Source organism: Hipposideros armiger, unplaced genomic scaffold, assembly GCF_001890085.2.
Source record: "Hipposideros armiger isolate ML-2016 unplaced genomic scaffold, ASM189008v1 scaffold_126, whole genome shotgun sequence".
Lineage (NCBI taxonomy): Eukaryota > Metazoa > Chordata > Mammalia > Chiroptera > Hipposideridae > Hipposideros > Hipposideros armiger.
Genome location: NW_017731476.1, coordinates 3,525,852 through 3,543,718, shown reverse-complemented (window position 1 = coordinate 3,543,718; position 17,867 = coordinate 3,525,852). Strand labels below are relative to the sequence as shown.

The 17,867-nt window shown below is 61.5% G+C and overlaps 2 protein-coding genes across 11 annotated transcripts in view; one reads left to right on the top strand and one right to left on the bottom strand.

Moving 5' to 3' along the window:
- CASKIN1 (CASK interacting protein 1) overlaps positions 1 to 6,869 on the top strand; it is a 26,925-nt gene extending 20,056 nt beyond the window's left edge. For 2 of the 4 annotated variants that reach the window (XM_019648532.1, XM_019648530.1), the window contains exons 15-20: positions 37 to 147; positions 231 to 332; positions 1,710 to 1,848; positions 1,923 to 3,953; positions 4,590 to 5,013; positions 5,412 to 6,869. In XM_019648532.1, coding sequence (XP_019504077.1) covers positions 37 to 147; positions 231 to 332; positions 1,710 to 1,848; positions 1,923 to 3,953; positions 4,590 to 5,013; positions 5,412 to 5,508 — 2,904 coding nt within the window. In that variant the 3' untranslated portion in view covers positions 5,509 to 6,869. The remainder of the gene's footprint in view (positions 1 to 36; positions 148 to 230; positions 333 to 1,709; positions 1,849 to 1,922; positions 3,954 to 4,589; positions 5,014 to 5,411) is intronic. The other 2 variants (XM_019648533.1, XM_019648531.1) reach the window with 2 other exon arrangements.
- Positions 6,870 to 7,315: 446 nt separating this feature from the next.
- TRAF7 (TNF receptor associated factor 7) overlaps positions 7,316 to 17,867 on the bottom strand; it is a 25,563-nt gene continuing 15,011 nt past the window's right edge. For 4 of the 7 annotated variants that reach the window (XM_019648536.1, XM_019648534.1, XM_019648535.1 and 1 more), the window contains 18 exons: positions 16,002 to 16,093; positions 13,577 to 13,693; positions 13,012 to 13,104; positions 12,779 to 12,812; positions 11,941 to 12,124; positions 11,709 to 11,843; positions 10,768 to 10,985; positions 10,617 to 10,690; positions 10,351 to 10,399; positions 10,146 to 10,273; positions 9,905 to 9,987; positions 9,063 to 9,102; positions 8,818 to 8,934; positions 8,607 to 8,729; positions 8,278 to 8,397; positions 8,057 to 8,188; positions 7,855 to 7,974; positions 7,316 to 7,689 (listed from right to left, as the gene is read on the bottom strand). In XM_019648536.1, the coding sequence (XP_019504081.1) occupies positions 7,675 to 7,689; positions 7,855 to 7,974; positions 8,057 to 8,188; positions 8,278 to 8,397; positions 8,607 to 8,729; positions 8,818 to 8,934; positions 9,063 to 9,102; positions 9,905 to 9,987; positions 10,146 to 10,273; positions 10,351 to 10,399; positions 10,617 to 10,690; positions 10,768 to 10,985; positions 11,709 to 11,843; positions 11,941 to 12,124; positions 12,779 to 12,812; positions 13,012 to 13,104; positions 13,577 to 13,693; positions 16,002 to 16,093 (1,874 nt within the window). In that variant the 3' untranslated portion in view covers positions 7,316 to 7,674. The other 3 variants (XM_019648538.1, XM_019648539.1, XM_019648540.1) reach the window with 3 other exon arrangements.

Below are 17,867 nucleotides of genomic sequence, written 5' to 3'. Positions count from 1 at the left end.
CGGGTGGGCCTGCAGTGGGTGCCTTGTGTCTTCCAGAGCGCTGAGGCTGTTAGCCAGTGGCTCGCTACATTCCAGCTACAGCTGTATGCCCCCAACTTCCTCAGCGCTGGTTACGACCTGCCCACCATCAGCCGCATGACCCCTGAGGTGAGCTGCCTGAAGGCTGGCCACCAGCCATGACCCAGAAAGGGGCCCCCAGCCTCCAACTAAGGGGCCTCTCCTCTACCTAGGACCTCACGGCCATCGGGGTCACCAAGCCGGGCCATCGGAAGAAGATCACAGCAGAAATCAGTGGCCTGAGCATCCCTGACTGGCTGCCTGAGCACAAACCCGTAAGGCCCTCTGTACCCTGGTGGATGGGCAGACAGACAAACTGCCTCCCTGGCTACCGCTCTCGCTGCCCTCTGGGGGTCCAGGGAGAAGAGAGCAGAGGATAGTCCCCCAGCAGTGACCCGCCTGGACGGCCTCTGTCCATCACAGGCACTCGGGCCAGCCTCCCTGAGGCAAGGGCAGGGGTGACAACCTGTGAGGGCCGTCAGGGCAAGGGGAGAGTCCCCCTCTCCACTACATGCTCCCGCAAAGATCTCTTCCACACTCAGGCAGCCATACAGGGACACCTGGCACCCCTGGCACACTGCCCATTGCACACCCACCCAGACACCACAGAGGGGCCTGCGTCCATGGATGTGCACGCACACACCCAGGCACATGCGTGGGGAAGATGTGTGTGTGAGCATGCTTCATGTACACAGCACATGTGCACTAAATATATTCAAGGTGCCCATTGATGACTGCACACATACACCCACACATTCAACTGCACGTGCTGGCTGCGCTGACAGCTGACACCCACAAGGACTGCAGGCTGTGCTGTTACTAACAGGCACCCAGGTGGTGCGACAGGTTCTGGGCCAGAAGAAGGTGGGCCCAGGGTCTGTTGCACTGATGCTGCCTCTCTGGTCCTCACGTCGAGCTGTGATTCCCCATCCATTGATGGGGGAGATGCCATGGCCACCGAAAGCCCCCAGGGCCATGAATCAGGATAGCCATTTCACACTCATCTGTCCCACCTTGCCCCACTCAGTCAGTGGCTCAGGGGTCCTCCTGGCAAGCAAGTCTGGGCCTTACTTTGCTCCATGCACCCAGGGGTGACCGAGTATGCTGTGTGTTGGTGTATGAGTGATGGCCAGCTGGGAGTGTGGACAGGTGGATGCCATTCAGGAAGCCACTGGGTGGTTCTGGGTGAAGACAATCATGACTGTCTGCACACGTGTGATGTGGCCGTGTGACCATGCCGGATGCAAATGGAGAAATGGTGAGGGTGTGAGTGTGACGCAGAGGGGTGTCAGTGCCTGTGTATGGCTGGAATGCGGGATGTGTGTGTGTACTGTGTGTCTGTGTCCATGGTGTGTGGGGTGTGTCCACCTGGGTGCTGTCCCTATGGCTGCCTCGGCAGGCGAGGAAGTGTCTTCTTCCCCCTCCCCTGAACGGTGTCCTGAGGATAGGGTTGCCTCTGTGTGTATGTGTTTGCGTGTTTGCATGTGCGTGTGAGCTGGCCTTGAGCTCCTGCTGAGGCTGCACTGTCTCCAAAGCTGACACCTCTGGCCTGTCTGTCTGTCCTCTGTCTGTGCCGGGCTGGCCCGGTGCCCCTCCCCCAGCAGCTCCAAGTAGCAGCCAGCTGGGGCTGCCCTCTCTGTCCTGCTCCGTAGGCTAACCTGGCCATGTGGCTGTCCATGATCGGCCTGGCCCAGTACTACAAGGTGCTGGTGGACAACGGTTATGAGAACATCGACTTCATCACTGACATCACCTGGGAGGACCTGCAGGAGATTGGAATCACCAAGCTGGGTGAGGCCCTGGCCCCCACCACCTTCTGCTCCTTGCCACCTTCCCTGGCCTGACCTGCCCCGTGCCCCACTCAGGACACCAGAAGAAGCTGATGCTGGCAGTGAGGAAACTGGCAGAGCTGCAGAAGGCAGAGTACGCCAAATATGATGGGGGACCCCTGCGCCGGAAGGCGCCGCAGTCGCTTGAAGTGATGGCCATCGAGTCACCGCCCCCACCTGAGCCTGCCCCAGCTGACTGCCAGTCTCCTAAGATGACTACTTTCCAGGACAGCGAGCTCAGCGGTGAGCTGCAGGCTGCCATGACTGGCCCAGCAGAGGGGGCCACTGCTGCTGCCGAAAAGCCCTCCAACCACCTGCCGCCCACTCCAAGGGCTTCCATGCGTCAGGAGCCCAGCCTGGGTGGGCGGGCACGGCACATGAGCAGCTCTCAGGAGCTGCTGGGTGACGGGCCCCCTGGGCCTGGCAGCCCCATGTCACGAAGCCAGGAGTACCTGCTAGATGAAGGGCCAGCCCCTGGTACGCCACCCAAGGAGGCTCGGCCGGGCCGCCACAGCCACAGTGTCAAGCGGGCCAGTGTGCCCCCAGTGCCTGGCAAGCCACGGCAGGTCCTTCCACCAGGTGCCAGCCCCTTCACGCCCCCCCAGACTCCCACTAAAGCCCGGCCAGGTTCCCCCCAGGCCCTAGGGGGGCCTCATGGTCCAGCCCCAGCCACAGCCAAGGTGAAGCCCACCCCACAGTTGCTGCCACCAATGGAACGACCCATGTCACCCCGCTCGCTGCCTCAGTCACCCACACACCGCGGCTTTGCCTATGTGCTTCCCCAGCCTGTGGAGAGCGAGGTAGGGCCAGCTGCTCCGGGTCCTGCACCTGCTCCTGCACCCGTGCCCATGCTGTGCCTGCCCCCTGAGGCCGATATGGAGCCAGGGCGGCCCAAGAAGCGTGCCCACAGCTTGAATCGCTACGCAGCATCTGACAGCGAGCCAGAGAGGGATGAGCTGCTGGTGCCAGCCGCTGCAGGGCCCTATGCCACAGTCCAGCGGCGTGTAGGCCGAAGCCACTCAGTGCGAGCACCCGCCGGCGCTGACAAGAACGTCAATCGCAGCCAGTCCTTCGCTGTGCGTCCCCGAAAGAAGGGGCCCCCACCACCCCCTCCCAAGCGCTCCAGCTCAGCCATGGCCAGTGCCAACCTGGCTGATGAGTCGGCACCAGATGCTGAGACTGAGGGGGCTGGGACCGAGGATGGCCGGCTAGGGGTCCGGGCACAGCGCAGGCGGGCTAGTGACCTGGCTGGCAGCGTGGACACAGGCAGTGCTGGCAGTGTGAAGAGCATTGCAGCCATGCTCGAGCTGTCATCCATTGGGGGTGGGGGCCGGGCAGCAGCCCGTAGGCCCCCTGAGGGCCACCCCACACCTCGCCCTGCTAGCCCAGAGCCAGGCCGGGTGGCCACAGTGTTGGCCTCAGTGAAGCACAAGGAGGCCATCGGGCCTGATGGTGAGGTGGTGAACCGGCGCCGCACCCTCAGTGGGCCGGTCACAGGACTTCTGGCCACAGCCCGCCGGGGGTCTGGGGAGCCGGCAGGACCTGCAGATCATGGCCATTTTGTGGAGGATGGCACTGCCCGGCAGCGGCCTCGAGGTCCGGCCAAGGGTGAGGCGAGTGGCGAGGGCCCACCCCTGGCCCGGGTGGAGGCCAGTGCCACACTCAAGAGGCGCATCCGAGCCAAGCAGAGTCAGCAGGAGAACATCAAGTTCATCCTGACTGAATCTGACACAGTCAAGCGCCGGCCAAAGGCCAAGGAGCGTGAGACAGGCCCCGAGCCACCCCCGCCACTGTCCGTGTACCAGAATGGCACAGGCACGATGCGCCGCCGACCGGCCTCTGAGCAGGCTGGGCCCCTGGAGCTGCCCCCACCACCCCCACCAGCCGAGCCCCCACCCTCTGACCTGATGCACTTGCCCCCGCTGCCCCCACCAGACAGTGATGCCCGGAAGCCAGCCAAGCCGCCTGTCTCTCCCAAGCCTATCCTGGCTCAGCCGGTGCCCAAGATCCAGGGGTCGCCCACGCCTGCCTCCAAGAAGGTGCCGCTGCCAGGTCCAGGCAGCCCAGGTAGGTGAGGGAGCCAGCTGGGGAAGGGCCCCCACATCACCTCCCCCCGCTACACGGTGTGAGGGTTATTTTTCCTCTTTTTGGATTTGATGGTAGCCAGGTGGACTGGGGTGGGAAAGTGTCCTCAGACTCTCTTATCCCTCCACCCATATGGCCCAGAGTTAGGAGGAGAGTGGCTGGTCCTCATGCTGACAGGTGAAGGAGGCACAAAAACCCATGAATAGTAGCTCCTATGGAGGAAGGACAGGTGCACAATGCTGGATGGATCAGGGAGGACTCTGACCTGGCTAGAGAGTGACCCCAGCACAGGAGGAAGGGGAGAGGCTTCCAGGTAGAAGGATCAGAGGTGCAAACGCCTTGTAGCAATCAAGCAACCGAAGGGCCAGTGGCTGCAGCTGTCACACCTGGAGGGGGATCAAGGTGGGGTGGTCCGGGCGGGGTTTGAAAACAGTGAAGCAAGTTTGCACGGGGTAGCGCGCCCCCTAGCGGCCGGGGGCAGGCTAGGGGCAGAGGACGGCACTGCTGAGAAAGGTTATCTCCGCTCCCGAGGGTGCGAGCTGGGGCACTGCGGCACGGTTTGTGCCGGGGTGGGCAGCGCGGCCTATCGCCGTTGTGCGAGTCTCCTCCTCCCCGCAGAGGTGAAGCGTGCTCATTGCACGCCGCCGCCCGTGTCTCCCAAGCCGCCGCCGCCGCCCACTGCGCCCAAGCCGGCCAAGGCCGCGGCGGGGCTGCAGTCAGGCAGCGCCAGTCCATCACCTTCGCCCTCGCCGGCGCGCCAGTCGCCCGCCCCCCTCGCCAAGCCGACCAGCACGCCGCCGTCTCTGAGCGCCAGTCCAGCCAAGCCCCCGTCCCCCGGGGCGCCGGCGCTGCACGTGCCCGCCAAACCGCCGCGCGCCGCGGCCGCTGCCGCTGCGGCCGCCGCCGGGCCTCCCGCCGCGCCCGACGGCGTCTCGCCTGGGGACAGCGCCCGGCAGAAGCTGGAGGAGACAAGCGCCTGCCTGGCGGCGGCGCTGCAAGCCGTAGAAGAAAAGATCCGGCAGGAGGACGCGCAGGGCCCACGGTAGGGGCGGGGCGGGGCGGGGCGGGGTCTGGCGTAAGCGCGGAAGTGGTTTGTGTGCCGCCCGGGTCGGTGCAAGTCTGAAGAACCTGTGTACGGGCTCGGGCGGAGTCATATAAGGAGGGGTGTGGTCTGAGACACCCACCCCTTATACTGCGGGGTGGGGCCCGAGGCGGGTGGGGTTTGCACGCCAACCCAGGTTGTTTGCATTCTGAGGCTGAAGTGCATGAGCTGGACTCGAGGGCAGGGCGGGGCCAAGACCTTAGGGGCGTGGCACGAGGGCCCCGCCCCGCTGGATCGACGGGGGCGTGGTCTCCGTGTGGGCGGGGCTTGGTGCGAGACAGGGGCAGCGCGTTCTCCCGCTCCACCCCTCTCTTCGCTCACACTGCGCGGGTCCCTAGCCCATCGGCCGCGGAGAAGAGCACCGGCAGCATCCTGGACGACATCGGCAGCATGTTTGATGACCTGGCGGACCAGCTGGACGCCATGCTGGAGTGATGCGGCCCACGTTGGGCACGCCCGCGCCACCAGGGTTCCGGCCTACACGCTGACCTTTACCTCAGGATGGGCATCTCTGGGCGAGGCGCGAGTGAGCGGGACGGTGGGCCAATGGGGGGTCAGGTGCAGAGAACTGCCCATCAGATGGCCGCGGCCATGAGGCGGGGGCGGGTCGTGCTGCCCAGCCCCTGCACAAGCACAACTCCTGCCCCCTGGGCCCAGGCAGGATGTCCAGCCTGGAGGACTGCCTGGCCAAGGGGACCCAAGGGCTCTGGACAGATGCTGCTGCCCTGTGGGTGCCCGTCCCTGTCTGCTGCTCCCTGTGCAATAACTGCTGGGCCACCTGCCCACCCACCTCCAGGCTCTGCCCACTGTATGTACAGGAGGGGCAGTCCCTGGCCCCCCTGGCCTGAGTACAGGCTGGGCCTGCCCTGGCAGGCAGAGAGCGGGGACAGCTGCTGTAGGCCCCTCCCCAATCTGTGGCAGAGCACAGGCCTATGCCCAGCACAGAACTGCCCATTGGGGATCTCTGCCAGCCACTCTGGCACAGCACAAGGGGCTGGGGTCGGGCCCCCTGCCCCACTGTAACCCCCAGAATATAAGCTATCGAGAGTATTAATTTATTGGGAATGAGCTGAGGCAGATTTCCCCAGAGAAACGAAAAGGTATAACTTTAACAAATATATATTTAAAGAAAAAAAATATTATTGATTCTATAGAAAACCATTTACCAACTGCAAGGACACTGGAGTCTAGCTCAAGACAAAAGCTGTTAGAGGCCCTGGCCGTTGTCTGTCCATCCTTCCGTCCCTCTGTCCAGGAGTGGCCAGTCCCCTGGCCCAGTAGCACAAATAGGAGGCTGGGGTCTGGGGAGGGGTCCGTGCTCCACCAGGGCCTCTGCTCTCTCTCCTAACTTCTCTGCGTCTGAAGAACTCAAAGGATGTGCCTTGCTGCTGGGCTGTGTTCTCCACACTGTGGAGATGGGGAGGGCTTCTTCCTTTCTGGGGGAGGGGGAGCTGCTGTGAGGGTCCGCCTGGGCTTTAGGGGAGCTGTGCATACAGCGTGGTGAACATGGCACGTCAGCCAAGTGACAGCAATGGGTGCAGGGCGTGCATGCCAGGCTGTGTGTGGCACGCGTAAGGGTGTGCCTGACCCTCCTTCCCCAGGCCCCACTCGAGTTCCCACGGACGCTTCTGCTCGTGGTCCAAGGCTATTTTGTGTGGTTGTTCTTGCCCTCTTTCTCTCTTTCCTCTCCCCTCGCCCCTCCAAAAAGTACTGACTGGCCTCCTCTATTGTGTTTGCTGATCCACGTGTGTTGGGCACAACTTTGACATTTCTTAAAAAAAAAAAAAAAAAAAAAATTAAAAATGCCAAAAACCAGCGATTGTGATATGGTGGGTGGAGGGGGTCAGCCAAGGTGGCGTCTGGGCATGTGAGGCCCCTTCCAGCTGTCATGCCGTGACGCTTTTCCTAGTGGATGGTGAGCACCTTGCCACCCACCTGGCCTCTCAGTGGGTGGCCCAGGCTGGGGCTCCAACAGGCAGGGAGGGAGGGTCTGGGCAGGGAGCAACTGTCGGCTGGCTGTCAATAAACAGCAGAAAACGGAGCTGCCTGGCTCACTTTTTGGGGGTTGTGTTGGAGAGAGTGGGGGCTAGCCTGTTCCTGGCAGGGAGGGGAAGTCACAGTGCTACATCCTGGGGTTGACAGACAACAGGAGCCAGCCTCCCTCCCACTGGTTGCTGGTGCCTGGGCACACCAGTGTTCTCAGGCCGCCTCTTTCCATCCCAGAACCATCTCCACTCACAGCCACAGTCTGTGCAGCTTTTATTTCAATGAGGAAGTAATCAAATCTATGTACAATCTAAAAACAGTAGAAAAAGGGAGTAAAAAGACCCCGAAGTCCATCAGGGTTGGGGATGGAGGGTGGACCAGGTGAGCGTTATACCTGGAGTGTGGAGAGAGGGACCTCTGTCCTGGCAGCAACGATGACAGAGCCAGGCAGAGGGAAGCTCACCGGGTACAGGGCAGGGAGGGTACTTCCTGGCTGGCCGAGCCTACCCAACTGTCCCCAGTGAGCAGGCAGAGACCCCGAGACCACCCAAGTGGCCAGCCTGGCTTGGACAGGCCTAAGGCGAGCCCAGAAGCCAAGAACTGGCTTGAATTCTGTTAGCAAGTCCAAACCTGCAGAGAAAGGGTTCTGTTTCAGGCCATCCTGCCCCCAACAACCCCTGCTGTCTATACCTGTCCTCCATTGTCACCTGTCCAGGGCTGCTGGCTCCTCACCCCCCACCCCCTGCTCCACCTGTGCAGCCAGCCCCGTTGGATGACTGAAGCCAAAGCACTGACCTTCACAGTACTGTCCACAGCCCCTGAGAAGAGCCGGCCCCGGGACACAGCCAGCGCAGTTACACTGCCCTGGTGACGCAGCAGAGTCTGTGTGCAGATCATGTTGTCCATACTCCAAACCTGGGGGCACATGGGACGTGAGGACCTGCCCGTGACTGGCCACCCGCCCTGAACCTCCCACTGTTACCAGGCTAGCACGGACCCTAAGAGACCGGTCATAGGATGCGCTGAACACTTTGGTCTGGTCTGGCGTCGAGATGACTGCCAGGGCATACACAGTGCCGACGTGGCCTGTCAGGGTCCGTACCTGCTCCTTGGACTCGATGTCCCACACCTGAGGTGATGGCACAGGTAGGTCAAAGATACAGACTGGGGGAGACAGGGGCCCAGTGTCAGATCCTGCCCCTAGGTGTCTGCCCTTACATGGATGAGGTTCTCGTAGGTGCCACACACAATGTGGTGATTCGTCACAGCGATAGAGTACACACTGCCACCAGACGTCTGCAGGACATGGATGCAGTCGAGGGTCCGGATGTCCCAGATCTATGGGCAATCACAGGCCACTTGGTCGCAGGCCACTTGGTCCCAGGCCAGGCACTTCACCCCCAGGGCCTCTGAGGCTTCAGACACCATGGGAAGCCCACTCCCCATCCAGGGTGTACGTGAGGATCTCCCTGCTCTGGCCAGGAGCTGGCCTGGGCAGTGCTGGCCCAGGGAGGGGCCCTTCTACTGGGAGCATGGCACAGGGGTACCTTGATTGTCTGGTAGGAGCCACTATACAGATAGCTCTGGGCAGCCACCAGGGCCCGCACCCAGTGGTTGAGGCCCGTGAGCTCCTTCTTCAGCTTCAGCTCAGTGCCCACAATGTCCCAGACCTATGGAGACAGCTGTGAGTATGGGCTGGGTGGCCAGGCATTCGGCACCCCAATGCCCCACACATGCATGCACACCACCTTGCCTGACCTTGATGGCCTTCAGAGAGCCGCTGAAGAGCATGTTGTGTGAGGAGACCAGCGTGCATACAGGGTTGTCATGGGCCCGGATCGTATTCACCTTTTGCAGGTTCTGGATGTCCCACACCTGGCAGGAAGGAGCACAGGAAGCCTCAGGCACTGGCCTGCTGCTCTGAGCCCAGTCCCCAGGGGCATGGTGTGCCTGGGGCTCCCAGGTCCTGATGCGGCCTGGCCCCTCCTGCAGGCCCCACTCACGATGATAGTACAGTCTGCTGAGCCGCTGTAGAGCTTGCACCTGGGGAAACAAAGCCAAGGTGTCAGTGCAGAAGCCACCATTCTTGTTACCATTGCCCTGCAGGCTAACGTAACGCTGGCCACCAGGAACCAGCAGCTTAGGCCAGTGCCAGGGCCACTGCTACTTCCATGAGCTCAACCTCAGTATTCCAGTCTCAGGGAGGGGAACTCGGAAGTGGAGGCCCAAACCCTGGTACCCGCCTGGGAAGTATCTGACAGCCAAGCTGGGAGCTAATTACCCCACTAGCACTGCCGCCAGTCAAGCTGCTGTTTCCTGTGCACGAGCACCTCTCTCTCTCTCTCTCTCTCTCTCTCTCTCTCTCTCTCTCTGACACACACACACACACACACACACACACACACACACACACACACACTCATGCCCATGACACAAAATCTCATGACACAAGACAGGAGAAAAGTCTAGAAGGGGCCATCCCGGGGAACAAGGGGGTGGCTGGGCCATCTGCTCTGTAATCCTGTCCCTGAGCTGTGCCCAGACCAATGACAGCTGAGCTCCTGCCTTCACTCTCTGATGTCCCACTTCTGTCCTCTGGCCACCTGCCGCACTCCAGGGTACATTGTGAGTGTACGACGTCAGAGATGGAGGGCCTACATGCCACCATGCAGAAAGCCAGCCCTGCTCAAGGTCAAGAGCGCCTCACAGGAGGGGCAGACACAGCCAGGTGACACGTGGCCACAGGAGCTTGAGCTCACAGCCCACAGGGCAGAAGCACAGTGTCTCCTGTCCCCAGCTCCATGGCGGCCCTGTGGTCAGTGGATAAATGTGTGCCTGTACTCACCCCTGGATGCAGAGTGCCAGCACAATGCCATCATGGCCCTCCAGCGTCTTCTGACACTTGTAGGTGGTACATGTGTCCCACACCTGTAGAGACCAGTGTCAGAGTGGGTCCCAGCAGGATCAGGCAGGTTCCAGGGTGGCATGGTAGGAATGAGAAAGCAAGCCATCCTCGGACAGAAAGCCCCAGCCATGGGAGGAAGCCCCACCAGGCTGCTGATGCCCCTAGGCAGGATGCCACCCACCTTGATGGTCTTGTCGGAGGAGCCACTGAAGAGCAGGTCCCCCATGGAGTAGACGCAGAGACACCAGACAGGGCCCTGGTGGCCCACGAAGGTTCCTTTGCACTTGAAGATCTGCTGCGGGTCATAGGCTGCAGAGACAGGACAAGCTGGTGAGGGACCTGGGAGGCCTCAAGGAGGGTGGGAGCAGCAGTGGGCCCATACTCACATCCTAGGATGCCCATGTTCAGCCGTGCATTGATGTGGGACAACTCATCCTGTAAGGCCAAGAGCGAAGGGCATGGCTGTGGCTCCACGGTCCCCCTGACCGCTGGCCTGAGCTCAGCTGGGGCAGGGAAGGTGTAGCAGCAGCCCTCCCCAGCACAGACACCTAATCCCGAGCAGGGCAAGCCTCCTGCTGGGGCCCAAGCTGAGGGACAGTCCTAGGTCCCCCACCCCACCCAGCCTCCCTGCATCTGTCCCTCGCACGCTCACGTTCAACATGGATGCATCCCTCCGGAACTCCATGAGGTCCTCGCTGAGCTTGCTCTGGTTTTCATCCAGGACATCTGAGTGGCAGGGGAGAGGGTGTCAGGGACCAGGAGGAGGGGCTGCACCCCCCACCCCCTCTGGGCCAGGCCCTCACCAAACTTGAGCTCCAGGCTCTTCTCCAGCTGGTCAATCTTCTCTGAGAGCTTGCCCAGCATGGAGCGCAGGAAGGCGATCTCCTGGTCCTTCTGGGCCAGTGCCACGTGCATCTCGTGGAAGCGGTCGTCTGTTTGCTGCAGGAACTCTTTCAGGCCCTCGAAGCGGCAGGTCTCCAGGTGCGTCTCATATGTGTCCTGGTTCCCGATGAACGTGCACCTGGAGGGACATGACAGCTGCCTGCCTTCCTACTCACCGGTCCACTGGTAGGCCCTTTCATCTGCCTCTCCCACCCCAAGAATCTCTCAAATCCCACTTTTGTGCCCACTGAACCCCAGATGGGCCACCACCCTCTCCACACCTGCATGCCCACCCATCCATCCTGCTCCCACCAGCATCTAGCACCCAGCAGGCCACTCTGCAAGGGATACCCAACCCCTGTGCTCCTGCTCAAAGCTCTTCACGGGCTCCTCCACACCCCTTATCAGCCTGCTCCTTTTCCCACCCCCAACACGCCTCTCTGGTCTCAGCTCTGGCTCTGCTCAAGTCTGCTCCTGCTGGTCCAGCTGCCAGAAGCTCTTGCCTTGCTTGGTCTTTGCCCGGCTCAAGCCCACACATGTGTTAGCTCTCAGCTCACGCCGTTCCTGACCACCCCAGCTCCCCAACCACTCCATCCCCTCTGTGTTCCCATGGAGCTCGGGTCTCTCCTTGGCGGCACCTGTACCTCAGTTTGTAATTACATAGTCGATGGTGTGGCTCCTGCTAAGGTCCGTCTCCCCAGGGACCCTGGCTGTCTCCCCAGCGCCCAGCACGCAGGCGGATCTCAACAAAGGTTTGCTGAAGGAGGGACTGTGAATGCCAGCCCAGGCCCACCCGCCCATCTTCCTGCCCGCCCACACCCACCCTGGGGCAGCCCCCACACACCCACCCCCGCCCACTCACCCGTACTTGGAGTGGGGACACTTGATGTGCTCGCACTCCTTGAGGTGGGCTTCCAGGTTCATCTTGAGAAGGGGTGGGCAGCTGGGATTGTTGGGGCACCGTACAGGCCTGTAGTCACAGGTGCTCTCGTGGTCCCTGTGAAAGATGAGACATGGGACGGGATTAGTCCCCAGAGGCACTGTTTTTAGCACCCCTGGGAAGTAGGGAGCTGAGGATCCAGGGGGGCACTTACTTCCGGGCGCTGAGCTTGATGGTGAAGGGACACCCTCGGGGGTCCACCTCAAAGATGGTGGGCTTGCCCCCCACTGCTGCCCGACAGCCATGCCTGCAGTGGATGGAGAGCTCCCCGATCTGCTCGGCGACCGCAATGTTGTTCACCACCACTGTCAGCTTGGCGTTGTCCACAGGACACTTCTCTGGAGGGGAGGGCATGCTGACCCCATGGCCCACCCAGCCACCTTCTCCTGGCAGTTCTGCCCAGGGCACTGTGGCCAGGCTGAGTGAGGGGTTCCAGGCTGGTTAGCTACCTGGAACCTGCTCCCCCCAGCTGGGTGGGCTGAGCCTCTGTCGGGGGCTTGATCCACCCATCTACCTGCCCCTCTGAGGTGCCCAAAACAGTAAGCTGGGCCACCAAGAATAACCACTGGGTGAGGGGAGGTCTCTCTGCTGACCTGGAAATCTGGGACAGGGCCAAGAGGACTGAGGACAGAGTGGGAGGGGACCTAGCCCCGGGCCTGGCAGGGGTGCCTAGCTGCCTGCTAATGCCTGAGACTGTGAGGCAGCAGCTTTGATAGTGAGGGCGAGTGGCCTCTACAAGAGAGTGGGTGCAGAGCCCGGGAGGTCCCAAGTTGTGGGTCTTACTGCTCTGCTTATCAACATCTTAAGCCTGGCCCGAGTGTACCCAGGGCCCGCCGCCACCCGCAGCAGAGATGCTGTGCACAGGACTAGAGAGAAGCCGCTGTGCAGCCAGGGGCACCATTAGTGCTGGGCCTGGGCTGGGACTTCCCTGGAGGGGCCTCCCTCCCAGCAGGGGAACAAGGTGGCCAGGCCTGGGTCTGGGAGGGCCCTACCTGACTTCAAGGCGCATCTTCGACAGAATGTGTGCTGTGGAGACAATGAGCAGACTTGGGGCATGGCCGCAGTCACCCCCACCTGGTGCTCAATGCAGAGGGCATCTGCTGGGCGGCCAGACCAGGCCTGTGACCAAGGTCCAGGCTCCACGTGGATGGGGCTGGCAGCCCACCTGGCCCCACGGTGCACAGATCAGGAAGGGGATGGGCAGCCTCACCCCACGCAGCCTCACCCCACATGTGGTGATCACAGGGTCCTTGAACACGCTGCAGCAGAGCTGGCAGCACAGCTTCACCGAGGGCTGCTCAGCAAACACCAGTGGCTCCTGAAACCAGGCAGAGCAGGTAAGGGTGGGGCCCAGGGGTGCTGACGTGGGTGAGGGGCACCCAGCCCCTCCCCCTGCAGGCCTGGGCTGCCCTCTCAGGGTAGGGGCACCTCAGCTGGGGCGTGTCCCAAGAGGAGCCTGCTGAGGCCCAGGGGTCAAGCAGGGAGGACCCCTCTAGCCATGCATTCGGCCCACCAACGCCTGCCCTCTAACTGAGATGGCAACTAGAGAGGGCCTTACACAGTTCCCACCTTTGGCCCCCGAAGCTGGTCCCTGGGCTGCCCCTGGGGTAGGGAATGAAAAGAACATGCCTAGGGGACCTGGCCTGGGCCAGAGAGGACGGGGGGCCCTGACCAGACCAGATCACCCTCTCACTGTGCCTGAGGGGAAAGTGCCCCCCCCACTGCCAGAGCAGAATGAGGGTCCCTTGGAGTCCTCTGAGCTGAGCCCACCCAATGGCCACCACACCTACCGGCTCCTCCTCCTCCTCGGGCAGCGAGAACGTGGAGCGCAGGGACATGCTGGACTCGGAGTGCAGGGAGCGGACAGAGATGGCCGAGTCGGAGCGGCGCGGGGTGCTAATGGGGGGCTGAAGCATGGAGACAGGTACCAGTCAGCCAGCGGGGAGGTTGGGGCCGAGCCCCTGTGTACTGAGGGCAGTGGCTCCACCCCCAGGGCCACCCCGTCCTAGGGGGTGCTCACTCAGCCTGCAGCGGCCATGGTGTGTGCCTGGGGAGCCGGTGCAATGCCCAGGCTCCCTCCTGCCCAGCGGTTCCAGTCCTATTGGGCCGCCCACTCACGTCTGCCAACTTTCTTTGTGTAAATGGAGAGACTTCCTGCTATTCAATTCTACGAGGACAAGCTAGGCCTGCTTCCTGCTTCCCGTGAGGGAATGCGGGCTGCAGAGGGGGCACCTCCACCAGCCAATCCTGGGACAGCTGTGGCCCCTGGGCTGCTGGAGGGAAGGGAATGGAGGGCTGGCTGGGAGAGGCTGTGGGACTCCCGCCTGGCCTCCTTGGCCAGGGACACTGGGCCAGGCTAGTGAGTCTCCCAGGGGCGGCGGGGATACCCCTACTGAACCGTGGCCAGGCTCCTGCACGCAGGAAGGACAGCCACAGGTACCTGCCTCTGCCTGTGTCACCAAAGATGAGGATTTGGGAGAGTCCTGGAACCCTCAGGAAGGGATCCTTCAAGAGTCCTTACTCCCACACACACCCCTTCCCGCTCAGAAGCCTCATTCATGAGCCACAAACCTCCTGCCTCTACACCCAGCCCATGGGCCCCTCCTGGTCCCGGCCACTCTGGGGCCAAGCTGCCTCTGAGCCTCTGTCGGTGTGGGGGCTGTTGGAATGATCCACTCCCCACCAGCCCAGGGTGTGGGACCTGCCAGGGACAGAGTGATGCTGGGCCAGGCAGTGCCAGCTCTGTGCAGAGGCCCAGCCAGTTTCAGGGCCTGGCTTCCCCAAGTGAGGGCAGCAGAGATCCCTGTGACCCCCGTATGCCCACAGAAGGCACCTCCCTCACCAGCACTGTGCCCACCTCCCTGCACAGCCTCCCAAGTGGCAAGTTTGCATGGAAATGCCACGAGAAACAAGAGGGAAAGTCAGAGGAAGTGAGTCAAACCATCCCCATGGGCAGCAGTGGAAACTAGAGGGCAAGAACAGGTCCAGATGGGAACTGGGCCAAGCAAGCTGGGCCGGGCTCTGCTCTCCCATCTGCCTGCCCTCCTAAGCAAGTGAGCGAATGCTGCCAGCTGCCCAGGGCAAGCGGAGGAGCAGCCTGCGGGGCCTCGTCATGGCCCCACAGCACATTTCTAGCCCCTTCAAGCCACCAAGTGCCAGGATTACGGAAACCACAGACACAGGGTATTCGCTTCTTTGGAGGCCCCAGCCATACTCCCGTGGGCAGGCCGGAGGTTGTGGAGACAGGCAGGCAAGCCAGAGGGAGTGGGGCACATTGTGTGACTTGACCTTAAGGAGGGCCCAGTACAGTGCCTGGCACAAGAGTGTGTATTTTTTCAAATAATTTAAAACACCATTTTCTTCCTATTAAATAGGAAACAGAGGACTGGCAGCCTCGCATGAGAAGCCTTACTTAGGTCCTGGGAGGCTGGGAGCTCGGGAGAAACAGGGGAGTCCGTTGGGGTCTATTGCCATGGGAAAGCAGAAAGCAGGGCACAGGACAGGTCAGAGGCAGGAGGGCCCGAGTATGCCAGTGTCTCCCCTACACCGAGTTGGGCCAGTCCTCGATTCCTCGATGCCCAAAGTCCAGCAATGAGTGCCAGTGGACAGAAAAGCAGGGCATATCCACTGTGACTCCGGCCACACAGCCTGGGCACAGCTAGCCAGCCCCTACTCTGCAGAACCTTTCTTGCTCTGAAGAACCAGCAGCAGGGGATTCTCCGGGCCCCCTGCAGTCAGCACGGGCCTTGCAGGCCCCCTCCACCCATCCCCCCATCTTGGGCCTGTCCACCTTTCCCCATCTGCTGGGGCCCATCTCCCTCATCAGGAGCCCCTTCTTGGGCCTCCTGCCGCTCCCTGGCAACTCACATTTCATCTCTCTACTCGGCAGCACAGGAGCTTAAAAAATGGGAATCTGATCTTGTTACCCTCCTGACTGAACCTTGTGTGGCTCCCAACCACTCAAGATGGAGCCACATGCACTGTGCCCTCTGGCCCAGCCATCCCTGCTGGCCACCTCTCCCACGCAATCCAGCCTCGGTGCTCAGGCCTCAGGGTGTCCACATGCGCTAGCACTCTTTCGCACCAGCTCCCTGGGCTCAGGGCTCCTTGAGGCTGAGCCTCTCACCTTCAGCTCCTTCTGGGACCTGGTCCTGGGAGAGGGCATAGCGGGAGGCTCCTGCAAGGTGGGGAGGGGTAAGCCTGGTCCAGACCTACCATACTGTCCTCCTCATCCCGAGGGGAGTAGGCAAGGGTGCTGGAGGAGGAGGGTGTCCTGCGGTGCTGTTTGTATGTGCTGCTCCCATCGGCTGCCAAGAAAAGAGGGTCAGGATGCCATGAGTATGGGACTCAGAGGGAGGCCTGACCTACCACTGCAGGTGGAGGGGCAGGCAGGGGCAGAGACTGGGCTGGACATTGGGCTAGTCCTCTCCAGAAAGCCTTCTTGCCCCAGCTCATTCCCACTGCCTCCTTTTGGATTTGAGGGCAACTTGGCTGGGGCTGGGCTCAGGGGCAGCTGGGAACACCGTTTCTGGCCTGAGCAGGACACACAGCATGAACTGGCCTCATGCCTCCAGCAAGGTCCTGGCTTGCTCTGTCATTAGCTCTCAGTCCTCTCAGGCAGGAGGACACAGGTAGGAGCTCAGGTGGCCTCCCCAGTGCCTGGAGCTCTGCCACAGGGCTCAGCTTGCCCTGGACAGTCCCAGCACTGAGCCCTGCCGCCCCCAGGCTGGCTGAGGGTGGTGGTTGGAGGAGTCTTCTCTCAGCCTCTACAACCAGCTCCCAGCACCCAGCCTGACCGGGGAGCCACTCTGCACCCAGCTAAGGCTTGAGGCCAACACCCGAGTGATTACATCTAAGGTCACTTGGCAGGAGCTGGGACATCATCTTGTCTGACCTTCAAAGTAACCCTGCCAAGTGGGTTCTCTGATAATCTCGGTCCACAGGGGAGGAAACAGGCACGGGGAGGTCTGAGGCCCCTCGGCTGGCATGTGGAGAGGCCAAGAAGGCAGCCTGGTGTTCTGGAGCCACTTATCTCCCACCTCCTCCCCTGGCATGATCACAACCCAAAAGTGGCCACTGGCCTCGCTTCCCCCAGGGAAGGCTGCTGGAGGCCCGTGCCCTCCCGGCTGCCCTGAGAAGGTGCTGGCCACTAGCCTCAGGCCCAGCCACGCCCAGATGTCACAACCAGCCCCAAAGACCTGGGATTATGATCCAGGCTTCAACTGGCAGCCCTGTGACTGGGCCTCAGTTTCCCCATCTGCAAGGAGAGGGGCCAGGTAAGGCAATTGTTCATGCCCAGCTCTGACCCATCACTGCCATCAAGTGAGTCACCGGGCAGGACAAGGACAAGATAGGCCCCTGTCATTCACTGCCCAGGAGCTTTCACCTGCCATGACAGGGCTGTGCCATCTCTAAAGGTAGATGAAGAATTAAGAAATAGTTACTTGGGTGGTGAGATTAGGGGTGATGTTTTATTTCTTTCTCCTCAGGAATAAAGAAAAAAATCTAAGAAGAAAACAGGGCTCTTTCAGAAGAGCCAGTGTGGGGGAAGGTCACCCAGTGGCAAAGAGGAGCTGGTGTGAGCAGGTGTAGCAGCCCGGTGACCGTGCCACCACGGGTATCCAGAGGAAACCATGGAAAAGCAACTAAAAAACCAATTAGCAGCTGATGTGCTCCTATGAGGGGCCCAGTACCAAAAAGGCAAAAGAACAAACCATCCCCAGAACCTGGTCCTGACAGGAGGGGCCCCACGCCCTTTGGGAAGGACGGCATGCTCTCATGGGCCAGATCCGCATGACTTCCTTGAACACAGAGCACTGAAGCCACAGCCTCAAGACTGTGGGACCAGACTCGAGAAAGGACCCCATGAGCACATCTTATCCCCTACCTACGCCCGCACAGGCCCCAGGCCCAACCTTGAAGGCTGCTAGGAGCCTGGGGCAGGGATGAGCAGGGGTCATTGTGACAAGGGACAGGTATGTGTGGGGTGCCGGGAAAGTTGAGGCAGCCCTCCCTGCAGAGGTGACGGGTAAGGTGCCAGGAAGAAGGGGCAGGGGAATGCCAGCGTTGGAGAGGACACAG